General features: G+C 35.8%; 1 protein-coding gene across 1 annotated transcript in view; it reads left to right on the top strand.

Moving 5' to 3' along the window:
* PTPN13 (protein tyrosine phosphatase non-receptor type 13) overlaps positions 1-19,347 on the top strand; it is a 230,724-nt gene that overhangs the window by 56,673 nt on the left and 154,704 nt on the right. The window contains exon 2 of the mRNA XM_036853016.1: positions 2,115-2,234. Within this exon, the coding sequence (XP_036708911.1) occupies positions 2,120-2,234 (115 nt within the window). The 5' untranslated portion in view covers positions 2,115-2,119. The remainder of the gene's footprint in view (positions 1-2,114; positions 2,235-19,347) is intronic.

The raw sequence follows: 19,347 nt of genomic DNA, 5'->3' as shown, positions 1-19,347 counted from the left end.
CTTCTGGGTAGGATTTCATTAACTCGAGGCTGTGTGGCCCTGCTCCTTGCCCACCTTACCCTCTGCCCCCCCCCCCCAACCAATGGAAGAGTAGCTAGCTCCCAATACAGCATGCTTCCTCACTCCAACTCTCTGTTTGCCCTCTCCTCCCTTTGGCTGCTGCCTCAGAGTGATAGTCAAAGACTTTAGATCCCTAAAGTATCAGACATGAGTCTGTGGTGTCCTCCCTAAATTCCAGGGAACATATACCAAGCACTCTAAGGCACCTTCCCACACCCCTCCTGCTTTGGAGGAGGCATGAAAATCAGTACAACTCTCTTCAAAGAAATTCTCCTTATGCAGTTTTCTCCCTACTCTTTATACCCTGTGTGTAGGCTTTAGAGCTGTCTAACCGGTTCTCATCTCATTCATATTACTTCGGAAATTTGCTACAGAGTAGTCTTTCTCACAAGTCACTTTGGTATCTGATTGCTAATAGTATCTTCTGTTAAAACTTCCAATTTAACATAGTGTTTTGTGTAGAAGATTACTCAGATATCTTTCAGAAAGGAATGAAGCTTCTATTTTTTTTAAATTTAATAACTGGGCTATTACAGTGCTATCATATAATAAAGTACATGAGAAACTTAGAGAGTTGGGGTGGGGGGAGCGGTCTGAATAATAATCTCTTGTACAAGCTAAATAAAAACCCCTTCGGCTTTTTCAAAGCAATATCTTACATCTTCCCTTTTAACTACCACATTCTGCATTTAAGTAGACACCCCTCAAGGCAGACTCTAAGAATAAAATGCTATAGTAAACATTTGAAAAGGAAAGTAACAGGACAAGGCTGGCCTCATTTGTAGAGCTGTAGTTGCTTTTTTTTTCCATCTGGGTTAAAGTACCATTTTTTCCATCTGGATTAAAGTACCATAAATGTAAATTAAAAGAAAATATTAGCTTTTCTTTTAATTAAATATTGTTAGCTGACTAAACAAAGTCGACTTTTATCTGAAAGAGATGTTTTTATAAGTTAATTTTAAAATTTAATGAAGGATATAATTACAGAAAATAAGTATTTAACATTTTGTTCCCCTTTTGGTTTCTTTTCCAAACCCACTGCTTCTGCCTAGCAGTAGATATACATTATTCTTAAATTAGTTTGGTTTGTGTAAAAATCTTAGTAATCACTACAAAGAGCAATTTTCTTTTCAAGGAGGGTCAATTGAGGAAAATTTATATAGGAGGATTTTGACTAGCTGCATTTCCCTCTTCCAAAATGTAAATAGGATTATTGAGCCCCATAGAAAATCTTAAATTTTATCAATATATCACCTACTTAATTGAATGCTTTAAGAAAAAAAAAAAAAGCTGACCCTACAGAAATGTCACCACAGAGGCACCTTTCTGATTTTTTATTAATTCAACTTCAATACGTCTTAGATTACAAAGCATGTTTACATGCATAACTTCTTTCTTTGTCATAGCCACCTCAAGATGGCATTATTGTTACTATTATTATTATTCCCATGTCACAGATGGGAAATTGAGGTTTAGAGGTAAAATGACTTTCCCAGGGGCAAATGGTAAGTTGACAGCAAAGCTGGATCTAGAAATAGTTAATTTCATTCAGTGCAAAATTTATAGTTATAGTGTATATATTAGAAATGTAGAAATGAATTAGTGAATGGAAAAAATGTGTTCCATCTTACTCCCAACTTCTTCCACCATGGCTGTAGGGTCTCCTCTCTATTCTTTTTACCTGGGATGAATAGAATGAAACCTGGTACTTCAGTCTGGCTGCTTTGATTTAATTACCTGCACTTTGGTGTCTCTGGTACCCTGAGGTCTCTGTCTTCTCCCATGAAGTAGTCACCACCACTATGGCTATTCTCCAATTCTGTCTCTGAAGTTGACCCTATTGGGCTAGGGCAAGTGGTCGTTTTGAGAGTTCTTTAACTCCTTTACCCTCTATGACTTTAAGCTGTAGGACTATATTATATTTACATTGAAGGCCATATTGAGAACTTAGGTGGACAGGGACCTCATAGTCTCATTACTGATGCAGAACTTTCACTACTGCAAGTGCAGTAAAGTGGCTGATGTGTAGACCATCTGTTACCCTTGTTTCCTAGGTAATATGCATGTGACACTAGCTGAGGCCCTGGAGGTTCGGGGTGGACCACTGCAGGAGGAAGAGATATGGGCTGTATTAAATCAAAGTGCCGAAAGTCTCCAAGAATTATTCAGAAAAGGTAAGGCCTTTTGCGTGTGTGCGGGGTTGTGGGGGTAGCTGAAAAGCAGCTAGGGTGGCAGACTATAGGAAGGAATGCTTTCTTTTATCTCTCTTAGGGCTGAAAAAGCTCTGATCTTGTCTGCCCACATTGGAACATCTTCTGTGTGTCTGATATTGTGCTAGGCACTGAAAATATCATGATGATCAAAAGCAAAAACGTTCCCTGTCTTTCTGGAGCTTACAGTCCAGCATGGAAGATAGCTATTAATAAAATATTTATGTAAACAAATGTAAAAAATGCAATCATGACAAGGGCTACCAGGGAGGGGAATCAGTTGACTCTGTGAGAACCCGTAGTAGGAGGATTTGATCTGGTGAAGAGGACGGAAAAGAAGTCTTCCCTGTATAAGTCTCCCCTGAGCTAAGACCTGAAAGAAGAAGAGAAGTTAATCTGGTAAGAGGGAGGGAAAAACATTCCTGGCAGAGAGAATTGTATGCACATCCCTGGGATAATGCAAACTGAATAACTAGTTTGATGCTTCCCTGCAGAGGTGGTTACCTGGTCCAAATGGTTGTGTAACATTTTGGAGCTAGAAAAGTTAGAGAATCAGTCACCCTTTGGTTGTCTAAAAACATTTGCTATCATGCTGAAAAGCTCCACATGAAGATGGTGTTTGCTATTCACACCACATGTCCAACACCTATTTAGCATAGTAAAGAAACCACGCTTCATCTTAAGGAAGAATTAAACTTTAAAATTGATTTGAATTAATTAATCAAGCACAATAAGCATGACAGAAATAGGGGAGGATTTGAGGGTAGTAAGAGTTCTCAAAGGGGGTCCCTGGATGAGTAGCGCCAGTATCACCTAAAACCTTGTTAGAAATGCAGACTCTTAGGCCCACCCTAGACCCACTGAATAAGAAACCCTAGGGGTGGAGCAGCAATTTGTGTGTTAGCAAGTCTTTAAGGATATCCTGATGCATGTTAAAGTTTGAGAACCATTATACAATAGAATTGCTGAAGACCAGGAGCCATGGGAACCTTTTAGAAGGTGTAGAGGTGACCACTGATTAAGGAAAGTCTAGAGCACAAGGGAAGAGTGGGGATAGATGGTAGTGTTTTGGTGTTGCTGCTGTTTTCTAATCCAGAGGCAGGAACCTAGATATTTGAAGATCTTTGATTAGAGTTAGGATTAATTTAAAGAAAACTTACTCATTTTATCTAATGCCACTTACCTAAAATCTAGTTATTTTAAGTAGACCTCGTTGTTTTGTTTGCTTCATTTTAATTTTTCAGAGAATTTTTAGAAAGTATAGGCACTCTGGAGTACAGAGCAGGTAGCCATGCTGCAGAGGTGTTGTTGAAGGAAGGATATGTTGGTGGCATTATTACTCAGTTAATTAACAACAGTCAATATTTAAAAAGCATCTCCTTCTTGTGAGGTGTTGTGTGGAAGATGCCAGTAAGTAGAAGGTGTCACAGTTGCTTGCCCTTAAGGGATACACTCAGATCAGTCACGTGTATATGAAAAGTTTACTACTTCAAAACAGTGTGCCAGGTGTGTGAGAGAAACAGTAAGTGCTAGGGATGTTCAGAGGAGGGAGAGATAATACCTTTTTTCATTATGCTAATAGTGAGATCACTGCCCTGGCCATGACTCATAGAATATAAAGCGTTTCGCACACTGTGAGTACCTAAGTGTTTTTCTTCTTTCAAATTTTGTAATGTTAACAGAGATCGAATGTCTGAATGTTAAGTCCTTGTCATTGAGATGGAATTATTGCATAACATATTGGCACATTACAATAAAGAGATTTACTGGATGTGTTCATAGAATTAATTGTGAGGCAGCTCTATCTTAAACACTGTCCAGTGGGAGCTGGTTACCATAGGCCTTCAGTCCAGTTCACAGCCTAACATCAGTAATATAGAGAAATTGAATTTGGCTTATTTGGCAGTCGAGATTACCAACTATCGTGATTGCCAATTGGAAATTTCTATTTATTTGGAGGAAACTCAGGCTTATTTTATTTAGTTTACCTAAAATCTATGGTTTTTCATTCCTTTTATTTGATAGCACAATGTCTTTTTGCCGCAAGTTCTTCTCCTGACTATTTTAACAAACTGAAATAAAATAACTATTTTGTTTGCTTATTTTGTGGATGAAAGGTGTTGGTCTTGGTTCTCTACTACATACCCTTATGAATAACACTAGAAGTGTTATGGGGAAAACAGCAGGTAAAATACAGTGATTTTCTTTGTCTTTCTGTGTCTGTTACAAAAATCTTTTAGTTCTTATGGATTTTTTTTTCCCCTTATCTTCTTGAACTTGTATGTTGTTCCTGTGTCTTTTTCAGTGCAAATTGACATTCCTATAAATAGAAGGCTGGAAGTAAGCATTTCTACTAGGGGATTATTGAGCACAGATCAAGAAAATTATCTATTTTTTCGTCTTTTTGAGCCTCCTAGAAATTTAAGTCCTTTTTAAAGACAAAATTGTTGTGGTTAGTATTCATAGAATAATGATACCTAAGCATGACCTTGTTGAAAGATATCATTTTCAAATGAATTTCTCTTCAGAGAAGAAGAAAAGTAAAAGTTTAAAAAAATATATGATTCCAAACATTTAGATGATGGTAATGATGATACGTGGTTCTCCTTTTGTTATAAGTTCCTTAGTGTTACTGTCTTGTGGATATTAAAACGCGATTGGTGTGATTACTTTTTAGAATTTTTGAGATTTTTGTCGTGGCCTTGCACATGGTTTAGTTTTGTAATATTCTGTGGGAGTTTGAAAATAATGTGGTTTTTTTTTTCTATTTCTAAGGTATAACTTAAGCTTGTTAATGTTTGTGCTTTTAAATTTTTTTCTATATCCTTATTACTTTGTATACTTGCTCTGTCAGATTCTTAGGGATAGTTTAAATTTTTTACTATAATGATGTCTTTGTCTTCTTACTACTGTCATGTGTTTGTGCTATTTTATGATACATATAATGGCTAATGACTAATTTAAATGGACTGGATCTTCTATTACTATAAAGTAAGCCCTTCCCCCCCTTTTTACTACTCATTTCCTTAAATTCTGTCCCTCTGCTCTTAATATTGCCACCTCTGCTTCCTTGCCATTTACCTAGTATATTTTTTATCCTTCCTTAATTTTCAAATCATCTGTATTGTAATTTAGATATCTCTTTTAAATAGTAGATAGCTGGATTTTACTTTTTTGCCTCACTAAGGAGATGGCTATTCTTTAATTAGGAAATTAAACGTGGCCATTGAAATAAAAGTTCTGGAGGAATTTCATTAAGGGTCCTCTCATATCATGACTTCTAACTATATGTTTCTCAGTCCCTCTTATTAACTGATTGGGAAAGCGTAGCTGATGTCCAAAAATGTATACACACTTAAGATTTTAGCTTTTACATCGTGGATGAACTCATGCAGGGACTCAGTGGTCCTGGATAATAAAAGAACAATGCTATTCTCACGTGCATTCTGGATAATCTTTAGAAATGAAATTATTACTGCCTTGGAAAATTTAGCTTACAATTATATTAGTTGCCCAAAGCAGTGATTTCTTTTTTTAAGTTATGAAACTCTTGCTCTTGGCAGAAAACAGATCTTCTCACTCTGTGGGATTTTAAGGTATTAGAATGGTTGATTGGTTGTTGCTAAAATTGCCCCTTCATAACTAATCAGAGGAAAAGACCCAATCTTCCTTACTTAGGTAAGGATATAAATCCCATAAAAATCCCTTTATGTATACTCATTTCTGATTCCCTGTTTAATAAATAAAACAATAATAAAATTAGTAAATTAAACAGTTAAAAAAATTTTTATTTTTTTATAAAAATAAGCATTTTGATAAATAGAAGTGCTAAAAAACAATCAAGATTCATTGTCAAAATAAAAACATTCAAAGAGTTACTAGCAAGTGTCCTTGAAAAATTGAGAAGACGTTGCATTTCTTAATGTTTTTGGAAAACAGATTTGTATAAGATTGCAGAGAGCAGGGCATATAGAATCTGTATTTTATTATAAACACTTGCTTATTATATGCATGAGTGAAAACAACAAATTACTGCAGATAGCTGGGTAAATATCAAATAAACTTCTGCTCTTCCCTCCTTGAAAAGTGTTTAAAAATTAGAATTTGTAGGTATCTGTTTAAAAAAACAATCTTACTAGAGAATGAATGATCTATTATTTTATCAGCAAAATTAAGTGAAAGAGTAAGTTCTTTTTTTGTTTTGTAGAATTGCTTTCATTGAATAAATACTTTCAGGGAAATTCCCTTGCTACTGAAAGGAAAAAATATATAAGAAATATATAACCTCAGAACCCCACACACATATATGTTTTTATTTATGGAATCAAACTCCTTGAGCTGGAAAGATCTTAATCCATTTCACCTAACTAATCATTTTTAGAGATAAGGAAACAAGGCCCAACTTCAGTGACTTATAAGAATTAATGTTAGCAGAGCAGAAATAATATAACTATTTTAAAGTCATGAGCAGTACCTTTTTAGAGCTATAGAATCACTTTATATATACAGGACAATAAAGTTTTAAAATTGATTGCTCTCCTGTGAGCATAGCAACAAGATGTTTAAAAAACCAGTATCAGGTGACAAAAGTGACATTGCTTCAGATTCTACACATATTAAGAGTAATAATGGAAAATTGTGAACAAAGTTCTTGAAAAAATTCAACCATTTACATGGACACTTTAAAAGACACAATCTACCAAAGCTCATTCAAGAAAAAGTGGACTACCTAAATTGCCCTGTATCTACTAAGATGATTGAATATATATTTTTTAATGTGCCACAAAGAAGACTTCAGGCCCATATTGCTTCACTAGGGAATTCTGAAATTTTAAGGAAGAAATAATAGCAATACTATACCAAACATTTGAAGAAAATTGAAGAGGAGGAAATACTTCCCAACTTTTTCTGTGAAGCTAAAATTTCTGTAATATTAAAACCAAACAAAGACACTAGAGAAGATAAAACAATAAACCAATATACTTTATGCACATAGATGCAAAAATTCTTAACAAAATTTTAACAAATCAAGTCCAACAGTATATAAAAGTTATAATACATCATGATCAAGTAGACCTCAGGAATACAAGATTGGTTTAACATTCAGAAATCAATCATTATAATTCACCATATTTACCTGATTTGAAAATATTTGTCTCCCAACCTGTGACTTCTCCTTTCATTCTCCTAATAATGTGTTAAGAGCAGTAGATGTTTTAAACTCTGATGAAGACTACTTTATCATTTTTTCTTTTATGAATCATGCATTCAATATCATATCTAAGAAATCTTTGTAGCTCAGGGTTACAATGATTGTCTCCTATGCTTTCTTCTAGAACTTTTACACTTTTAAGGAATCAAATTTTTTTTCTGCATCTACTGAAATGAACATATGGTTTTGCTTCTTTAGTATGTAATAAAAAAAAAAAGAAAGAAGTAAAAACAAAAATAAACAAATGAGGCCTAATCAAATAATTATAAGCTTTTGCACAGCAAAGGAAACCATAAACAAAATGAAAAGACAACCTACAGACTGAGAGAAAATATTTGCAAAAGATGTGACCAACAAGGGCTTAATTTCCAAAATATACAAACAGTTTATACAGCTCAATATCAAAAAAACAGACAACCCAATCAAAAAATGGGCAGAAGACCTAAATAGACATTTCTCCAAAGAAGACATACAGATAGCCAATAGACACATGAAAAGATGCTCAACATTGCTAATTATTAGAGAAATGCAAATCAAAACTACAATGAGGTACTACCTCACACCGTTCAGAATGACCATTGTCAAAAGTCTATAAATAACAAATGCTGGAAAGGGTGTGGAGAGCAGGGAACCCTCTACACTGTTGGTGGGAATGTAAATTGGTACAGTCACTATGGAAAACAGTATGGAGGTTCCTTAAAAAACTAAAAAGAGAGTTGTCATATGATCCAGCAATCCTACTCCTAAGCATATGTCTGGAGAAAACTCTAATTCAAAAATATACATGCACTCCAATGTTCGTTGCAGCATTATTTACAATAGCCAAGACATGGAAGCAACCTAAATGTCCTTGGACAGAGTAATGGATAAAGACAATGTGGTACATATAAACAATGGAATATTACTCAGCTATGAAAAAGAATGCAGTGATGCCATTTGCAGCTACATGGCTGGACCTAGAGATTATCATACTAAGTGAAGTAAGTCAGAAAGAGAAAGACAAATACCATATGATATCACTTATATGTGGAATCTAAAATATGACACAAACCTATCTACAAAACAGAACAGACTCACAGACGTAGAGAACAGACTTATAGTTGCCAAATGGGAGGGTTGGATGGGGAGTTTGGGACTAGCAGTTGCCAACTATTATATATAGGATGGATAAACAAGGTCCTACTGTATAGCACAGGGAACTATCTTGTAATAAACCATATATATATGGTATGTGGTACCCCAGAAACTAACATAACATTGTACATCAACTATACTTCAATAAAAAATAAATAAAATAAAATACAATAAGTTTAAAATTCAGTTCCTCACTTATCTTAGCCACATTTCAAGTTCTTTCTTAAACGTCATATGTGGCTAGTGGCTACTAAAATGTTCAGTTAGAATTTACTGTCCTCCTAAACTGTGGTTCAAGAAAAACATCAGTTTTGGACGAAAAATACATTTTCAGTGTATTTACCGTCAACAAACCCTTATTGAGGAAATTACTAAAAGATGTATTTCTGGAAGAAGGAAATTTCACTCAGAAGGAAGAAGAAACCTTCAAAAAGGAATGAAAGCAAAAGAATTAGTCAACTTGATGGTAAATCTAAATAAGCATTGGCTGTATAAAATATCGATAATAATGATGTCAAATTTAAAATTATAAATAAAATAATAAGACTTAGATTGGGATAGATGACAGGAGTAAAACAGCTTAAGGGTTTGATTCTATTCATGAGAATGGTAGGTTTCTTGACTTTAGAATTTGCATAGTCAAATATCCTTAAAGTTTGTAATATAGTAATCACAAAACAAAAAGAGAGAAAATGTAAAACTTCCAATCTGGTGGAACCAAAGGAGAGTAAGTAACTCAATGCATGAAAAAGGAGACAAAGCACTGAACTTCAAATAGACTTACTGGTTGTTTTGTTTTGTTTTAAGCCTTTATAAGAAATATGGAAAGTTTTTGTGGATTAAAAGCTTTTGAGTAAATCTTTGTATAGTCTATGCAGGTTTTAAAGACCAAATCCTAACTAGTCTCATTATATTACATTCCTAATTATTTATAATAGTAATTTTCTTGATTAACAGGGTGTATTAGTTGTCTTTGACATGCTACATCTTGCCCTGCCTACATAAGTCCAGAATTAACAGGTCCTTCAAGTTAAATGTATTTGAACCAGGTAAAGTTACCCCATATGTTCCCTGGAAACAAGCTATAAAACATGAAATTAATTTAATATCTAACATTCTTACAATGAATAATGTGGGTTGTTTAACAAGTGTATGAAGCACTTGTAGTAAACCACCCCTCCCCTACAACTATTGTCAGTATACCGTGTTTCGATTTGAAATTCTTTTGGCTCTAGATGTGACAAATAGGCCATTTTATAAATTTAAAGAGTCATACGTTTAGAGGGGAAAGTAGCTACAGGTCATGCTCTCTAGCCCCATCTTTGCTGACAAATGTAATTTTACTGTATTTATTGTTTTAATTTAATACTTAACAGGAATTTTTTTAAATGAGATATATATAGTAAAGAGCATTATTAATTGTACTGCCTGATAAATTTTATAAATGTGCACATTCATATAACCACTGCCTAGATCATTTCTAACACCCGGGAAGGCTTCTCTCCTGCTTCCTCCTAATCAATTCTTGGTTACCAAGAGTAATCATTATTATGAGTTATCACATAAATAAGTTTTTAAACAATCTTAAATTTTTTTTTTTTTTACAGTACAGTAACTAATTTATTATCTTGGGTAATGAAACAGCTAGAAATGGAGCTGAGTACAATAATCGAGCTTTTCCCGCAGGGTGTTGGGCGCATTTAAACCTTATAAATCAATTTTAACAGAAGTCACTAGAAAGGCTTTTTGGGGAACCTTGCAACCAATGTCTTCTAGGCCGATGGCAGACTCTGTAAACAACTGTGCAAAAAATCTTAAATTTTAAACATCGTATAAATAGAATCATAACAATGTGAACACTTTTGTGTCTGACTTCTTTTATTCAACACTCTGACCGAGATTTTTCCATATTATGTAACTAAGCTTTTTAAAGAAAACGTTTTGCAATTCTCATGTTTCTTTTCTCAAATATAGAAATTAGAAGGGGGCTTTATGCTTTGTATCATTTAGTAACAGGTTAAGATTTTTCTTGGGGTGATGTGTGTCAGTCATGGTTAACATTTTTACAAGAAATATATCGTTATATTTCTTTTTGAAAAATAGAATAGTTTACCATTCAAATAAGCCCCCTCCCTCCTTTTTCCTTTGAGAAGGAAAATTTCTTTAAAATGTAAAATAGGAGGATGGTAATCTGAAGAGCAGCAGAGAATAGCATTAGTGAGCACAAAAATGTTTTTCATAAGCAGCTACAGATCATGGTTATGTGGAAGCCTGTCATCATAAATCAAGCCAGTTTCTTTCTGGAATACTATTTCCTTCCTCTGCAAACTGAAAATATACACTAATCTTCATTGACCTTTTCATCTAGTTCCTCAAAAATGAAATAAATGACAGTCACCCTTGATATTATTGGTTTTTCAGTCTTTGTATAAATTCCAGGTCCTTCAAAGTGAAGAGAAGTTGGTGAGTTCACTTTTAAAATTTTGTGTTCTTTTTTCCCCCAGCTTCATGCAGGTAGCAAGGGTGGAGGAAGATCTCCTTTAACCTGAAACTTTGTCTATATTGGGGTGGGGGGAAACCCCAAACCCACTGCTTTATAAAGGGCCTTTACTGTAAAAGGTATTTCTATTGCTAATTACCTCAGTTATAATTTATTTTGTCTGGCAAAATATAATGTGGCAGTTGTGTGATCTACAGGGGCTGTCATGAAGTTGTTAGGTGGCAACAGAAATGCCAGTGCTTTAAGAAGCTTAGCACTTGGTTCCAAGATTGCTTAGACAAAATTGTTAAACTAGCAATAAAATCAAGTTTTTAAATAGACTTTACCATTCAAGATTAACATTTTTGCAACTGCTTGAATGGAATACTCAAATAAGATATGATTTGTGCATTTTAAGAAAGAAACCACCTTCAAGCAAATTTGTCCATTGGAAGTCTACAGCCTAAAATATGATAGACGTAAGAAACAGTTTTGCTCTCAAAGTTTAGGCCCTCCTTGGGGAAATAAAAAATTGGTATTAATCCCAGGATGTTTTCCACATACTGGTTGTATGCTTAATACCACATTGACATATCAGGATAGAAGAGATCAAAGGTGCTCACCTCAAGGTTTGAAGAGATACAATGTAGATATTCATTGGATTTTAGAAAGTGTCAGAAAAGAAGCAAAGTGCATTGGAAGTTCATTTGCAGTTTGCTTTCCTTTGGGAACAAGATAGAAAAAAAAGCCAAATAAAGATAATTTTATCAGCTGCATGAGGGAATTCATTTCTAAATGCACAGTCAACAATATCCTCAGTTTGGTGCCATTTATTCACCTTCCCTCTTACAGAGAAGAGCTGTTTAGGTCTCACTTCTAGTCTAAAATTATTTCTGGTAGTCATTCTGCCTTTCTAATACAAAATGACTTTATTATAATTTGATAAAATAGTTTCTTGTAACACTTTCTAGCTTACCATATCTCTTATTAAATGCCTCATTCATGGCTTTATAAAGTGAAAAAAAATTTTTAAGCTTTAAGGAAGGATATAAAGCCATACATATTCCATTTCATGATATCCTTAGTATTAGTTAATTGACATAGAGATGGAGCAAGTACAAGGTCAAGACGCAACTTAATTGAGCTATGATGCTATTTTATTGCCCAAGGGCATTGGTTCCTGTTTGTGTGTCGGGTAGATTTGTGTGCCCATCTGAATCCCCAGGAAGCTTTTTTTTTTTAATATACAATTTGATATCGTTTTAAAATTAATTAATTAATTAATTAATTAGGCTGTGCTAGATCTTCATTGCTGCACTTTGTTATGGTGCGCGGGCTTCTCATTGCGGTGGCTTCTCTTGTTGTGGAGCACAGGCTCTAGGCGTGGGCTTCAGTAGTTGCAGCACGCAGGCCCCAGAGTGTGCGGGCTTCAGTAGTTGCGGCGCGCAGGCTCAGTAGTTGCGGCACATGGGCTTAGTTGCCCTGTGGCATGTGGAATCTTCCCGGACCAGAAATCAAGCCCGTGTCCCCTGCATTGGCAGGCGGATTCTTAACCACTGAACCACCAGGGAAGTCCCCCAGGAAACTCTTAGAAAATACTGTATAGAATCCTGTGCCCTGTCTCCAGAATTCACACAAAAATCCTGTGAGTTAGGAGACAGGAGGACTCTGCTTTCTCAATTACCCCTAAGCCCTCAAAATCAGATACTTTGTAAATAAGTTTGTTTTAGTATTCCAGTTAAAAAAGCTGACACTTCCTTTGAATCATACTTGAAAATGTAACTACAAGTAATAAAGATTGGTGAATAAAATGAAGATCCAGAATATTCCCTCAGTGAATAATTTAGAGTTCCTGGTGTTCGAAAGTTGAAAGAAAACTTTTTCTTCATAATAGCGATTCAAAATAAAATTTTTTTGTGACCAGCAGAATGTAAATTGATAAGTTATTGTCATAGGTCAGGGCAGAGGACACCTTTAAAAGGTGTGGACTGGTGGTCTAGAGTTAGCATTGTAAACAAATTCATTTTTTTCAAGTATTGCAATTACCTTATCATAATGGTGTTGTACTTGATCGTTAGGAAATTCATATTTCCTATTCTTAAACCACTTATATTGTAGAAGAAATGTGTGAAAACAGAGTTACAGAAGCATTTTGTTCAGTATTTTGTCATATAATTTTGAGGTGTGCAGTTTTTTTTGGTTTGTTTTGTTTTTTTAATTAATTTATTTATTTATGGCTGTGTTGGGTCTTCGTTTCTGTGCGAGGGCTTTCTCTAGTTGTGGCAAGTGGGGACCACTCTTCATTGCGGTGCGCGGGCCTCATTATCGTGGCCTCTCTTGTTGCGGAGCACAGGCTCTAGATGCACAGGCTCAGTAGTTGTGGCTCACGGGCCTAGTTGCTCCGCGGCACGTGGGATCCTCCCAGACCAGGGATCGAACCTGTGTCCCCTGCATTGGCAGGCAGATTCTCAACCACTGCGCCACCAGGGAAACCCCTGAGGTGTGCAGTTTTTATTGATGTGAGTAAAGAACATTGGTGGAAAAGGTGAACACTAAAGAAAAATCAGAGAAGAGGAACTTAATATGCTAAAGGAACAAAGTGGGCAGTTTCTTCAGAATATGATAAGAACGGAAGGGAGAAATATTTCTACAACAGTTTCTTTAATGCTGATCAGGTGGCCAAGGAGGTTTGCTGAAAAGGAGGGCAAAGGGTAAGAGACCTGCTGCCTTCTATCCATATTGTCCAGGTATTTAAACCCTATTGCTTTTAATAATCATAACCAATTTAGTTTTACTAATATAGATTACATACATATATCACTTTTGTTAAACTCAGATCTCATTTAGTGTTTTGTTATGAAGATACATGGTTTGGAATTACCTCAAGAGTCTTGCAAGTACGTAACAAAACAAAACTACTAAAAGCCTAATTGATGCATAAGTCATACCAAGATTCCAGTGGTTGTGGTTTGGATAGGTGGCTTGCTTGTGTTTAGTGTTTAAAAAAAAGAAAAAGAAAAGAATGTGTGTGTTTGTGTGATTAAATGTCATCAGTAAGAGATAAAAATGTCTTTTCCTATTCTAGTGAAGAAAAGCTCATATATATCAATTTAGACTGACGAGTTTGCATAATTTTGTGTTATCAGAATGCTGTAAATTCTATTACAAATAAAAATTTCTAAAACTGTATGTTCTTACTATAGTTGATATGTGTACATTCAGATAATTTTTTATTAACATGAATCTAATAATTCATGTTATAGCTGAAGATAATGACTAGGTACACTAAAACCAATTTCACATGTGTAGTTAGTTACTCAGTAAGTACAGAGTTCCTTGCTTGTAAAATTTTAAACTAGTTTTTCTAAATTTGGGATCTATGCTAACTAGAAATGCCATGCAATAAATAGAACACTTATAGAAGATATATTCCCCAAGGAATTAAAGAAAAAAACAGTATTTTAGGATACTTTGTATCTTAAATCATCTGTATTTCTAGTATGACTTTTAGGTAAGAAATGCCCCCCAAATCCCCAAAGATCTAAAATAGAGCAATCTGAGCAGTTTGTTATTCTGAAACAGTACTTGTTATGTATGGTATGCTCCTTGTCTTCCATTGTGGGGGAAAAAGCTAAATAGATGATTGAAGATGAACTTAAGTAGAGACTTTTCTTAGATATACTGTCTGCATCTGGTATCTTCAGAGTTTTATTAAATAATAATAGCTACTACTTTTGTATTGCATTTTCTGTGTGCGAGAAACAGTTCTAAGTGCTTTTTGCATTAATCCCCACAGCAGCCTTATCTATTCAGATGAGGAAATTGAGGCACAGAGAGGCCAAGTAACTTATTTAAGATCACAATGTAAGCTACAAATGTCAAACCTAGGATCTGAACCCCGGGATTCTGGCTTTAGTCCTAACCATTACACCTTACTGTCTCTCTTAATTAAATGAGACTATATACTAAATTAATGAAGTCAGATAATAAAAGGAATGATATGAAGCTGACAGTTTGTCTTATATATTTTTAAATCTCCTAGGTGAGTTTAGAGATTTGGATGCTTAGCAAAGTCTGGGACATACTATAACAGAACATAAGTTCTTGAGGACCAAAGGCTTATAGGAGTTTATTAAATGCTGTTGAATGATTGGCTACATCAAGAAAATTTACATGATGTAAAATGTCTTTGAAGAGATGATCATTATCAATTTATATTATACAGATTTTTTTTTTTTAGATTTTTTTTTAATTAATGTTTTTAAATTTATTATTTTATTTTATTTTAACTGTGTTGGGTATTCATTGCTGCGTGTGGAATTTCTCCGGTTGCTGCAAGCAGGGCTACTTTTTGTTGTGGTGTGCGGGCTTCTCGTTGTCGTGGCTTTTCTTGTTGCAGAGCACAGGCTCTAGGCACGTGGGCTTCAGTAGTTGCAGCACGCGGGCCCTAGAACATGCGGGCTTCAGTAGTTGCAGCGCGTGAGCTCAGTAGTTGCAGTGTGCGGGCTTTAGGGCACACAGGCTTCAGTCGTTGTGGCACATGGGCTCAGTAATTGTGGCTCACGGGCTCTAGAGTGCAGGCTCAGTAGTTGTGGTGCATGGGCTTAAGTTGCTCCACGGCATGTGGGATCTTCCGGGACCAGGGATCGAACCCGTGTCTCCTGCATTGGCAGGCACATTCTTAACCACTGCACCACCAGGGAAGTCCCTATACAGATGTCTTAATTCCAATTGTAATGCATAATTTTATTTTCAAAAAGGGGTTGCTATTCTGTTGTTTCATATTAGAGAAACTGAAGTTTTAAAAGTTAGTAACAAAATTTATGAGGAAATAATAAATTTTTAATTGGGAATCAATTTGGAGCATAGACTGTAATTTCCCATGAATCTTTTTTTTTTTTTTTGGAGTATAGTTGATTTACTAATCTTGTGTTAGTTTCAGGTGTACAGCAAAGTGATTCAGTTATACACGCACATACATTCATTCTTTTTTAGATTCCTTTGTCATATAGGTTACCACAAAATATTGAGTAGAGTTCCCTGTGCTATACAGTAGGCCCTTGTTGGTTATCTATCATATATAGTAGTGTGTGTGTGTGTGTGTGTGTGTGTGTGTGTGTGTGTGTTCAACCCAGGCTTATGATTTATCCCTCCCCACCATGTTTCCCCTTCAGTAACCATATGTTTCTTTTCGATATCTGTAAGTCTGTTTCTGTTTTGTAAATAAGTTCATTTGTGTGTTTCTTTTTTTTAAATTAGATTCCACACAAGTGATATCATTTGGTATTTGTCTTTCTCTGTCTGAGTTACTTCACTTAGTCTGAGAATCTCTAGGTCCATCCATGTTGCTGTGAATGGCATTATTTCATTCTTTGTTATGGTTGACTAATATTACATTGTATATATGTACTACATCTTCTTTATCCATTCCTCTGTCCAAGGACATTTAGGTTGCTTCCATGTCTTGGCTATTGTACATAGTGCTGCAGTGAACACTGGGGTGCATGCATCCTTTCAGATTATGGTTTTCTCTGGATATATGCCCAGGAGTGGGATTGCTGGATCATATGGTAGTTCTGTTTTTAGTTTTTTAAGGAACCTCCATACTGTTCTCCGTAGTGGTTGTACCAATTGACAGTCCCACCAACAGTGTAGGAGGATTTCCTTTTCTCCACACCCTCTCCAGCATTTATTGTCTATAGACTTTTTTTTTTTAATTATTTATTTTATTTATTTATTTTGGCTGTTTTGGGTCCTTCTTGCTGCACGCGGGCTTTCTCTAGTTGCGGCAAGCGGGGGCTACTCTTCATTGCAGTGCGCGGGCTTCTCATTGCGGTGGCTTCTCTTGCTGCAGAGCACGGGCTCTAGGCACGTGGGCTTCAGTAGTTGCAGCACGGGGGCTCAGTAGTTGTGTCTCACGGGCTCTAGAGCACAGGCTCAGTAGTTGTGGCACACAGGCTTAGTTGCTCTGTGGCATGTGGGATCTTCCCCGACCAGGGATCGAACCTGTGTTCCCTGCACTGGCAGGTGGATTCTCAACCACTGCGCCACCAGGGAAGCCTCTGTCTATAGACTTTTTGATGATGGCCATTCTGACTGGTGTGAGGTGATACCTCGCTGTAGTTTTGATTTGCATTTCTCTGATAATTAGTGATGTTGAGCATCTTTTCACATGCTTTTTGGCCATCTGTATGTTTTCTTTGGAGAAATGTCTATTTAGATCTTCTGTCCATTTTTTTTTTTTTGATTGGGTTGTTTGTTTTCTTGACACAGATCTGCATGAGCTGTTTGTATATTTTGGAGACTAATCCCTTGTCGCTTGCTTAATTTGCAAGTATTTACTCCCATTCTGTGGGCCATCTTTTCATTTTGTTTATGGTTTCCTTTGCTGTGCAGAAGCATTTAAGTTTAATTAGGTCCCATTTGTTTATTTTTATATTCATTACTGTAGGAGGTGGGTCACAAAAGATATTGCTGTGATTTACGTCAAAAAGTGTTCTGCCTATGTTTTCCTCTAAGAGTTTTACAGTAACCGGCCTTACATTTAGCTCTTTGATCCATTTGGAGTTTATTTTTGTGTGTGGTGTTAGAGAGTATTCTAATTCCATTCTTTTACAGGTAGCTGTCCAGTTTTCCCAGCACCACTTATTGAAGAGACTGTTTTTTCTCCATTATGTATTCTTGCCCCCTTTGTCATAGATTAATTGACAATGGGTATGTGAGTTTATTTCTGGGCTTTCTCTCCTGTTCCATTGATCTATATTTCTGCTTTTGCATCATCTGTATCATGATGTTTTGATTGCTGTAGCTTTGTAGTATAGTCTGAAGTCAGGGAGTCTGATTTCTCCAACTCTGTTTTTCTTTCTGAGGATTGCTTTGGCTATTTGGGGTCTTTGTGTTTCCATATAAATTTTAGAATTTTTTATTCTAGTTGTGTGAAAAATGCCATTGGTAATTTGATAGGGATTGCATTGAATCTGTAGATTGCCTTAGATAGTATAGTCATTTTGACAATATTGGGTCTTCCAGTACAAGAACATGGTATATATCCTTGCATCTGTTGGTGTCATCTCCAATTTCTTTCATCAGCATTTTATAGTTTTCAGAGTAGAAGTCTTTTGTCTCCGTAGGTAGGTTTATTCCTCAGTATTTTATTCTTTTTGATGCAATGGTAAATGGGATTATTTCCTTAATTTCTCTTTCTGATCTTTTGTTATTAGTATGTAGGAATACAAGAGATTTTTGTGTATTAATTTTGTATCTTGCAACTTTACCGAATTTACTGATGAGCTCTAGTAGTTTTCTGGTAACATCTTTAGGATTTTCTTTGTATAGTACCATGCCATCTGCAAATATTTGACAGTTTTACTTCCAATTTGTATTCCTTTTATTTCTTTCTTTTAAATTTATTTTTATTTATTTATTTTTGGCTGTGTTGGGCCTTTGTTGCTGCATGCAGGCTTTCTCTAGTTGCGGCAAGCGGGGGCTACTCTTCATTGCAGTGCACAGACTTCTCATTGCGATGGCTTCTCTTGTTGCGGAGCACGGGCTCTAAGCATGCGGGCTTCAGTAGTTATGGCTCACAGGCTCTAGAGCGCAGCCTCAGTAGTTATGGCACATGGGCTTAGTTGCTCCACAGCATGTGGGAGCTTCCTGGATCAGGGCTCGAACCCGTGTCCCCTGTATTGGCGGGCGGATTTTTAACCACTGCAACACCAGGCAAGTCCTCCTTTTATTTCTTTTCCTTCTCTGATTGCCGTGGCAAGGACTTCCAAAACTGTGTTGAATAAAAGTGGTGACAATGGATGTCCTTGCCTTGTTCCTGATCTTAGAGGGAATGCTTTCAGCTTTTCACTGTTGAGAATGATGTTAGCTGTGGGTTTGTCACATATGCCTTTTATTATGTTGAAGTAAGTTCCCTCTATTCCCACTTTCTGGAGACCTTTTATCATAAATCGGTGTTGAATTTTGTCAGAAGCTTTTCCTATATGTATTGAGATGATCATATGGTTTTTATTCTTCAGTTTGTTAATGTGGTGTATCACACTGATTTGCAGATTTTGAAGAATCCTTGCATCTCTAGGATAAATCCTACTTGATCATGGTGTATGATCCTTTTAATGTATTGTTGGATTTGGTTTGCTAGTATTTTGTTGAGTATTTATGCATCTATGTTCATCAGTGATATTGGCCTGTAGTTTTCTTTCTTTGTGACATCTTTCTCTGGTTTTGGTATCAGGGTGATGGTGGCC

Source organism: Balaenoptera musculus, chromosome 5 (genome assembly GCF_009873245.2).
Source record: "Balaenoptera musculus isolate JJ_BM4_2016_0621 chromosome 5, mBalMus1.pri.v3, whole genome shotgun sequence".
NCBI lineage: Eukaryota > Metazoa > Chordata > Mammalia > Artiodactyla > Balaenopteridae > Balaenoptera > Balaenoptera musculus.
The sequence above is the reverse complement of the archived record's forward strand: the minus strand, read 5'-3'. Positions and strand labels throughout refer to the sequence as shown.